The sequence below is a fragment of the Terrapene carolina genome, unplaced genomic scaffold (genome assembly GCF_002925995.2).
Source record: "Terrapene carolina triunguis isolate 2854851 unplaced genomic scaffold, T_m_triunguis-2.0 Scaffold232, whole genome shotgun sequence".
Taxonomy (NCBI): Eukaryota; Metazoa; Chordata; order Testudines; family Emydidae; genus Terrapene; species Terrapene triunguis.
Window position 1 is genome coordinate 10,996,676 of NW_020664583.1, and position 9,356 is coordinate 11,006,031.

General features: G+C 56.2%; 1 protein-coding gene across 2 annotated transcripts; it reads right to left on the reverse strand.

The window, feature by feature from the left end:
• Positions 1 to 1,713: 1,713 nt before the first annotated feature.
• On the reverse strand, positions 1,714 to 6,457 carry ABHD14B (abhydrolase domain containing 14B). Of its 2 annotated transcripts, XM_024205675.2 has the most exons (5): positions 6,378 to 6,457; positions 5,132 to 5,368; positions 4,203 to 4,444; positions 2,564 to 2,659; positions 1,714 to 2,316 (listed from the first exon to the last, which is right to left on the reverse strand). In XM_024205675.2, exons 2-5 carry the CDS (start codon positions 5,337 to 5,339, stop codon positions 2,134 to 2,136), a joined length of 729 nt encoding a protein of 242 aa, XP_024061443.1. In that variant the 5' UTR covers positions 5,340 to 5,368; positions 6,378 to 6,457; the 3' UTR covers positions 1,714 to 2,133. The 2 variants fall into 2 exon arrangements, with proteins under 2 accessions (XP_024061443.1, XP_024061444.1); XM_024205676.2 differs by lacking the exon at positions 2,564 to 2,659.
• Between the last annotated feature and the right edge of the window lie 2,899 nt (positions 6,458 to 9,356).

Below are 9,356 nucleotides of genomic sequence, written 5' to 3' on the forward strand. Positions count from 1 at the left end.
CTGGCTGAGCTGGGAGCAAATCCCCCGCAGGGCCTAAGAGGATCAAGCTCAGCATTATCTAGCCTCCTCCTCAGCCATTCAGGGTGCAAGCCAAGCATCAGAGCCCTCCTCTGTCTGGCTGCGCTGAGTGCTAAGGAACCAGGCCAGGTGGCTCTGGAGCAGCCATGTGGCTGGCGGCTTTAGCCTGTGCCCCATCTGTTCAGCTCGGCCCCTCACTCCATAATCCCCCGGACATTTAAAAGAAGCTATTTGCATTGTTATTCTGGGATGGGGGGCGGGGGAGTCACTTGCCATTTTCCTCTTAAGCCAGGGTGAACTAGATCAACCAGCTCCATTGTCCAGGGGCTGATGGGAGAGCAGGTCCTGTAGGAGCAGGGCTGATGCAAAGGGATGTGTACCTCAGAGGCCGCTGTTGCTGCTGGGGGCCACATGCTGCAGCCAGTTGGCTCCGGAAAGGGGCAGGGGATTCCCAGGGAACTTCCCTGGGGGAGTCGGTGAAAGACTGGGGCGTGGTGCTAATCAAGGAGCCTGTGCACGGCTTTGTTATCGTATGGCCCAGGACCTTGCCACGCCTGGCCCTGGATCATGCTTCCCGAGGGCTGTGTCTGTTTATCCCACGGAGCAGTGCTCCTCCTGTTCCATTATTCTGTGGACGTCTTCACAGGAGAGACTGCCTTTCGGGGACCCCCTCCTCCCTGTTTAATTCTACCAGGAAAGGCTCTGTGGCTCGCCAGTGGGCCTGGGACCTCAAGCAGAGAACCAGTGCTGGAGAGGGAATTGCTGTCATATCGAAGGCTCTGGCCATTGTAGAAACTGGGCTTTGCTTGCGGGTCAGGAAATAGGAGTTCTGAATCCCAACCTTTGGCTACAGCCACTAGACAGGCTTCCTTCCTAAAGCTTGGAAATCAGGCTCCTGGTCTATTCCCTAGACAATGCTCTTTCCCAGGGCTGGGAATAGAACCCAGGAGTCCTGACATCCAGTCCCTTACTCTAACCTTGTGACACGCTGCCTCTGAAATAATCAAACTGCCCTGCACCCTTCCAGCAGCTGACCCAAAGGACTGTTCTGCTCCAGCATACCGCAGACCCTGCTCCCTCTGTCTGCTCTTGCTGGAATTTGAGTCCTCTCCATGTACAACCCTATTCCTAACCGCCGTGGCCATGGGCTTCCTGGGAGAGGGGGCCAGGTGTCAGCGCCATGTGGGAAGGAGGAGGTGGGGACTGGAACAAGGGATGAAAGCTGCATGGAGACAGAGGCCCAGATCTGAGTTTTATTTGCTCGTGAAGGATTAGGTGCTGTCGCCCCAGTTTGGGGTTCAGGAGGAAGCTCCTTGAATGATCCCAGGCTGGCAGCGAGTTTGGCCTCCGTTTGGCTCCCAGGGGCTGGGTCTCTCCTCACAAGCCAAGCAGTGCTGGGGGCGGATGTCAGCGTGTGCTCCGGTGAAGCTCACAGCAGGATTAAGGCACATCAGTGGGGCTAGGGTAGGGCTGAAGTAGCGGGGGGTGCTACAGGCAGGATTGAGGTGTGCAGCAGAACTGGGTTGGTTGGGTTGGAATTGCAGGGAGGCTGCAGGGCAGGAGCGGGGGCACTGGCAGAGCTGAGTGGAGGCAGGGCTGGAGTAGCAGGGAGGCTGCAGGGCAGGAGCAGGGGCACTGGCAGAGCTGGGTGGGGGCAGGGCAGGATTGGGGGCACTGGCAGAGCTGGGTGGGGGCAGGGCTGGAGTCGCAGGGAGGCTGCAGGGTAGGAGCAGGGGCATTGGCAGAGCTGTGGAGCTAGGACTGGCAGGACAGGCTTGCACTGGGGAACCTGCCCTCAATACCCCCATCTCACCCCATGCTAGTGGCCAATCAGCTTCTACAGACCTTTCAATTTTAATCATTTTAAAAAGAAGGAAAAGGAGCAAGCACCTGGCTGCCAGGAGGGCGCCTCTGGCTGCGTGGCCGCCCTTTGCAAACCCCCCAGTGTGCTGCAATTGTCCGAGATTGGCAAGAAGCCATCGATTAAGTACCCGCTCTAGTGGGAGAGAGAAGCTGTGGTCCCCAGATCCTCCACAGGAGGTATGCACCAAAGAGCCAGCCGTGTGCCTGACAGATCGCGCACTGAAGGTTCTGGGGGAGAAGAGAGGCCGCTCGTCACTCCAGGCTCTTCAGGAAGTCCAGCAGGCCCAGGTGCCACTCCTCCGGCTTGTCCAGGTAACAGGCATGTCCCGCTCCTTTCAGCAGCAGCACCTTGTGATTGGGCAGGTTCTTGAGGTTGTTCAGGCTCACCTCCCCCAGCTCGGCGTCCTGGTCCCCATACACAATCAGCGTGGGGGTCTAGTGGGAGGGGACACAAGGCACAAGAGCTCAGACAGCGGGTATGGGCGCACTGCTCACTTTGATCACTGAGGCCAGGGGCACAAGAAGGAGGCTAGGGCCTGGAAGACTATCTCTGCCTGGGAGCATCACTGGTTCTGGGCACTGCTTTGTGCCCCCCGTGGGTTTGGGAATTTCCCCTCGAATGGAGTTGTTGGGAATGATCCCTTTCTAGGGCCCAGCGCCTCAAAGATAGTTCGGTGCTTACCCTGATTTCAGTGAGAGTTATCTGCTGACCCCCAGGATTCAGACCAGCACTGGAGATGGGGGGCTGGAGCCTTGAGGGGCTGCTGTCTGGAGTAGGCTGAGATGGCAAAAATGGCAAACCATGAAGCTAAAAACCAAGGTGTGTGTTGGAGGGGGATAGAACTGGAGGCTAAAAGCAGGGATGGGCAAAGGTCCAAAGGCTTGGAGCCTGGGCGAGGGTCATGTGATCTGGATGTGCCATGGATATTTTAGATCTGGAGGAATAGGACACATTTTCTTGGGACTATTTGTTGTATTCCTTCACCCTCATGCCCAGGCCCCAGACTGTCAGCTGGTGCAAATGGGCCATAACCATAGGCTACGTGACCCAGGGAATTCCCACAGGGTCGGGGAATCCTCCAGCCGTACAGGGTTGCCGTGACAGCTCTCCCACCATCCTGGCTCTCGGAGAAGGGGGTGAAAAGGAGGATTCCGGCGCTCAATCCCGAGTGCCAGAACTGCCCTGAGAGGCTGTGCACTGGCCCAGGTGCTGGCTAGCCCAGGATAAAGATGCAGGGGAGATGTAAAGATGGCATTGTCACTTTGACTCCCCTCTGCCTGCTTGGATGCTGCTTAGGATCTGGTCCCACTGCACAGAGCCCGAGAGACTAGAAACATTCAAACTAATAGACTGAAAAGCAGCAGCTAAAATGCCTTCTCTGTGCATAAAAATGTCCCTCCCAGCCCTGCACTTCCCAGAGCTGCACGCAAGGACTGGGTTTCCCAGGGGGGAGCTGGGAGCGCCCCATTGCCAGTGGGCTCAGGCTCCCTGCAGAATTCAGACCCTATCCCCGGATCACTGGTGCGGGGCTGAGGATGGCCCTTACAGCAGGGTTATTTTAGGAGGCGGGGATACAAGTTCCACACTGGGGGAGAAAGAAGGAACATTTTCTCCAGCAGGTTGATTTTAAAAAAATAAAGGGGGGGGGGGGCAGTTGGAAACTGGTGGGGGCTGGAGCATTAAAACAAGGGCAAATGAGAGGGATCAGAGAGCACAGGGTGGGGGAGGTGGTGTAAGGGGCATGAAAGCTTATGCTCAAATAAATTTGTTAGTCTCTAAGGTGCCACAAGTACTCCTGTTCTTTTTGCGGATACAGACTAACACGCTGCTACTCTGAAACCTGGGAAATGCAGTTTCTCCCACGGCTCTGCCAGCTAGCGGAGGAGCCCAGGTCACAAGGGTGTAACGCCACTGTGTGAGGTGGGGTTACACCAGGAATGGATGTGGCCCAGTGTAAATGTGTGGGCCAGCACCGAGGCCTTGAGTCGTAAGGCCGGGCTCCAGGTGCCTGTCTCTGTCCCTGACTGGGAAGAGGCCCCCTTGTGGTACACGGAGTGCTTTGCCCTGATGGAGCTTGAACATTACTGCTGGACGTTCCCTTCCATGGGGGCTTGGACTCGGATTCTCCGATTCCCCCGCTGCTGCAGGTCGGCTCTGCACACACCTGCAAGCTCGATTCCCTTCACCCACTTCCCGGTGTCTGCCCAGTGCCTTAGCTCTTCCACCCCATCCCCCAGCCTAGTGTTCTCTGCCCCCGCCCGGACACCGGGGTCCCCAACAAAGGAGACTTGCCCCTTCACTGCCAGCCCATGGGCTGTACCTTTATGCTGGCGTACTGCATGGCGGGGAACTTCTCGGTGCAGATGGGCGCCACTGGCACATAGGCCTGAACCAGCTGGCTGTGCTGGAAGAGGAATGGGAGCGAGTACATCCCGCTGAGGGATGGGCTGATCACAACCACCTGGCCCAACTGCAGGGCCTCACAGACAGCCTTCAGGAAACCCCCCGGGGCAGGCTGCCCAACAGGGGCCGGAGCTGTCGCCTCCTTGGAATGGCCGAACCCTGGACCACGTGAGACAAAACCCCTCTGTGTTACAGATGTTGCTGACAGGCCCCTCGCGAGAAATCTGCAGTCCTGGTGCACCACATTCACTGGGGCCCTACCCCTTCCCATTTCACCCCAGTTACAGACTTGGGGGGGGGCAGATTCTCCCCTTCCCGCCCCTCCCATCAGCCCTGGTCCCCGGACAGACAAAAACAGTATAGAAGGGGGCAGAGAGATGGCAACAGTCTGGCCCCCAGTGTCACAACAGGGTCATTCCTCAGCTTTCACTGGCAGTATGACTCAGGAGAGGTGCAGAGAGCTATGGAGGGGGCTGGGAGCCAGGACACCTGGGTTCTGCTCCACAGGCCGTGAGAGGATGGTGTCTGCTAGTTAAAGGAAGGCACTTGAGTCAGAACACCTGGGTTCTATTCTCAGTTATGCTGCTGACTCCTGGTATGTGTATGGGTCAGGCATGAAACCTCTCTGTGCCTCGGTTTCCCCCATCTGCTCCCATATCACAGGGAGTTACGGGGTGTAGGGAATGCTTGTGAAGGCTCTCCAGGGAAGGTACTAGAGCCATGCACAACATTAGTGCTCGCCCGAGGACCTTATCCCACCCTGCCACCTGAGGGCTGTTCTGCCGCCCGGCCCCACCCATGGGGCTGTGCATTGAAGGGATTCCCCCGGTGGCTGAGCAGCTGTACCTGGCAGATCAATGGCCACAGCGCGGTAGCCAGAATCCGCCAGCTTAGACAGCGTCTGCAGGTTGAGCCAGGTCTCGGATGAAAAGCGAATGCCGTGGAGCAGCAGGACAGACAGCTTGGGGGCCTGCTGGGCTGGATTGGCCTGCCGGTAGAACAGGGTTTGCCCATCCACCGTGATGGTGCCCACAGTCACCTGCAGGGCGGCCATGGCCTCCCTGCTCGTGCTTTCCAGCAGTCCTGAAAGAGAGGAAAACCTGGGCTGAGCCCTGTGCCGCCCCAGAATGGACTCTGGGCACAGTCCCTGATCTAGGCACAAAGGACCCTATTTACTTAGCTCTTCACTGTCTCACCTCAATGCTAGTGAGTGGACAGTATAACACTAGGGGTTGCTGTCCATTCACTGGGTTGGTCTCATCAGGTATGTGGGGGAGGGGAAGGGGGTACACTAGGAAACTTTGTTTTTGGAGGGGGGGATGAATAGGGGATCACAGGGGGAACAGGAGAGCAAGTAGCAGGGGGCCAGGCCAGTAGCAACCTAGGAACAGACTGGGCGTGTCTGAGCCAGATCGGGCAGATTTTTAGAGAGAAAACTTATTACCTGACCCAATACCAGTTGGCTAATGAAAGTGAGTGAGTGCCCTGTTCACCCTTCCACGACACTGTAATCAGTGGGGCTTCAATCAAATTGACAAATTAGGATATTCACAGCTGATTGATGGCAATACTTAGAAGATAGTTCACTGGTGGAACTCACTGCCCCAGGATCTCACTGGGGCCAGGAACCCAGCAGGGTTTCACAGAGGATCAGAAATGTACAATGACAGTAAGATCACACACTGTTCGGTTAAAGAGAGGGTTTTAAGGAACCTTCCTGAGCCAGGGCAAGACCTGCTCAGTGAGCAGGCTCAGGAAGAAACAGCCTCAGAGGGCAGGGTGCCCCGTGGCTAAGGCTGCAGGGGTTTTGGCCCCAGAGGGCGGGGTGCCCCGTGGCTAACGCTGCAGGGTTTGGCCCCCAGAGGGCGGGGTTTGAAGCAGCTGGTTCTGGCCTCTGTTGGAGCCAGGATGCTGGTCTGATGGCCCCGGTGCTCAGAGCCAGGCGGGCCCCCAGGTCCTGACACAGATGCAGTGTCCAGGTCTCTGCCCCAGCTCTAGTGCGTCCTGGGGCGGACAGGAGGTGTCCGAGAGCAGGGACCCTGGCAAAGCGGCCGCCCCAAGCCCTTCCCCAGCAGCGCGCGGGGGGCGATACCTGCCGAGAGGAGAGGGGCGACTCCCCAAAGGCCTGCGCTTCCCGGGGTCGAAGGTAGGACAGGAAGCCAGGGCGCGAGTCGTGACGCGAACCAGGGGCGGAGACAGGCATGCCACAGAGTGCGAGCGCTGGCCCATGGGCGCAGTGACCCCTAGTGGCTAGCAGCGCCCGTCTAGGAGAGAAGGGTAGGAGACGGGGGCAGGGAGGAAATATACCAGTGCAATGACCTGGCATCAGCCCCCCTCCAGTGCTAGCCCCGCTTCCCATCTGCACTGGGGCTTGCAGCACTTTAGCTACATCCCCACGACAGACAGGGCCTAGGAAGAGAAGAGAATGGAATAGGAATGGTGGGTTAAGGTGCAGCATGTTTATTATAAAGGAAGTTTCCTTTATGTGACTTTTGAGTGGTCAGCAGATTGGCTGCTTGCAGAGGGAGGTGTAACTGTTTCCAGCTTTGCATGGGGAGGGCAAATCTTAGTGTTGCCAACTCTTGTGATTTTATTGTGAATCTCACAATACACTGCTGTGTTATTTTTCAAGCCCCAGCTCCTACTCTCCTGTTGTTTCGGGAGAGTGCCAGCTTTCATTTTCCCTCCACATCCTCCCTCAAAGTTGCAGCCATGATAGGAAAATATTATTCCCATAGCAGGGTTCTGAAAAGTTATAATGAGCAATTGCAATGGAAAGAGCTGGTCTCGTGGGGTGCCCTCTTCAGGGACTGCTGGCCAGCTGTGTGTTGGGCTGACATACACAGGAATGATACATAGCCAGTTAGTTGTTATTTTGCCACTGGCTTTGCAGAGGCAAATAATCCAGCTGTGAAGAGAAAGAAGGGAGATAGCTCTAGGATCTCTGCAACTGTTCCAGTATTGTCCAGGAAATGCTGTGTGCAGTGCACAAATATTGCCCAGAAGGGTTAGTGTTTTGTTATTGTTGTACAGGGAGCAGGAAAGAATCCAAGTCCCCCAACCTGCACTTCCACATATGTGGTTCTCCTGTGCCACTTCTATGTGGTTAGCCACTGGTGTCCACCACGTACTAGAACCTCCCACACCACTTCTGCATGGCTAGCCATGGCTATTCCATGTGTCCATGTATCAGGGCCTCCCATGTTACTTCTGGAATGGGTAGCCATAGGTGCTCCAAGGCTGCTGGGCATTCCTTGCTACTCCGGCATGTCCAGCAGTATCTCTGTGTAGCTCATCTCAGTGGTAGCTCACTACAACTCTGATGCTCTCAGGAACGGGAACGGGACACTGCTGTGTGAAATTCAGGTGGGGTGTTGAGCCGTGAGAGCCAGACTCTGTTTGCAGTGAGGTTCGGATTGGATATTGCAGTTGGAGGAAGAGATCAGCTTGCTCCATGCTGCCTGTTTCATTTTAACGTGTCCTGCCGCCTTCTTCCCCACAGAGACGGGGGTGGCAGAGTTTGTGTCGGGTCATGGGGAACTGAGGAGCAAAAGAGTGAAATGTGCAAAATGAAGGTTGTACCCCCTCTGCCCTGTCATCTGAACCCTGGCAGTACTGGCACAGCTGCACCTAGGATGGTTTACATCCCAGCATTGGCAGGGCCTAAGAGTCCCCCATAGCATCGGGAGTGTGAAGAACAGAAGGAGGCTGAGGATAGTGGCTTTAGAGTAATTACAGTTTGCAGTGAAGCTGTCTTGCTAGGTAAATGAATATAAGCAAAAGTTGTTGGGTCCTTTCCCAGTTTGCAGTTGTTGCCAGCACCATATCAGGTATTTCTGCTCAGCACAGGCAGAGCTGGGTATTTTGTTACATAGCCCTTATTTCAAATGAGCTGTAAGGAAGTTGACACAAGATGGGTCCCTCTACTGCTGGATTCTCCTCCCTCCACTCCCAGGTTTTTGCTCTGAGGCCTGTTTACCAAGGGAGAGCTGCTGAAGGGGGCTGGGGACTTGGTCTGGGAGCCTAGTGGAGAAATGTAGCAGACTTGGTGGTAATTGTTTCATTGGTGTGAACAGCTGGTTGAATTCTGGGGTGGGGGTGGGGTGTCTACTACAGCTGAGCACTATGAGCCCCTGTTTGGAAGAAAGGAGGGAGCCGAGAGCAGCCAAAGGGGGAAAGGGAGGAAGCAATACAATAGCAGGGCTGGAGGGTGAGTGGAGCATACCTGGAATGTGTGGTAATAATTGACAAGGTGGGTTAAGGTGCAGCATGATGGACATGAGGAAGTCTTGAGTTCTAAACCTGATTTTGTTATCCTGAGTGCTAGTTAATCCGTGCCTCAGTTTCCCCCCGGAGATGACCATTGCTGCTTTGTGGTGGGATTGTGAGATTTGTTGTTTGCTGTACAGTAGCATTTGGGAACCCTGAGCAAAGCTCAGGGCAGGGCCCCATTGGGCCAGGGCCTGGAGGTTTTAGGTAGAGTGCTTTAAAACAGAGTAGGGGAGTGCAGGGCAGATTTTCCAAGGGTGTGTGTGATTGGCTGTGGGGCAGATCTCCAGGGTAAAGGGTTGTAAAGAATCACAAACAAAGGAGGGAGGAACAGGATCTAGGGATAAAACCAGGGACACGTTGAAGGGATGGCCAGAGAGGTGGGGCAGGCCTAGGGATACCCCCAAACCTCCCCACCCATTCTGAAACTCCAGAGGGAGATGAAATCCTTAGAGACCAGGCTCAAAAATCCCCTGAGGGCCTGTGTAGCCTCACCCTCCAAACCGCCCCCATCGCCTGCCTTTGCAGGGTGCCCACACGGGGACAGGGAGGAGGAATAAAGGGGCACCCCCAGGAGCCCAAAGGCGGCTGGGGAGGGTGATTTCCCCCGGCTCAGCCCTGTCCCAGTCCACCCGCTCAGAGGCTCCCCAAGCGCGCAGAGTGCTGGTTGCAGCAGCTGGGCTAGGGACGGTCCGGCTCTGGGAACGAGCGCGGAGCCGTCTGTCCGCAGCTGCGCGTTCTCACCTTCCCCCGCTAGGTGGGACTGTGGGGCTCGATTCGGGCTGGCAGCGGGGGGGGGGGG

Excerpts from the sequence above, each read along its gene's own strand:
- ABHD14B (XM_024205675.2), bottom strand. The coding sequence starts at position 5,339 with ATGGCCGCCCTGCAGGTGACTGTGGGCACCATCACGGTGGATGGGCAA. Across the intron at positions 2,660-4,202 it reads TGCAGTACGCCAGCATAAAG|CCTACTCCAGACAGCAGCCC; the intron begins GTACAGCCCATG and ends TTGCCATCTCAG. Across the intron at positions 2,317-2,563 it reads TAACTCTCACTGAAATCAGG|ACCCCCACGCTGATTGTGTA; the intron begins GTAAGCACCGAA and ends CCCTCCCACTAG.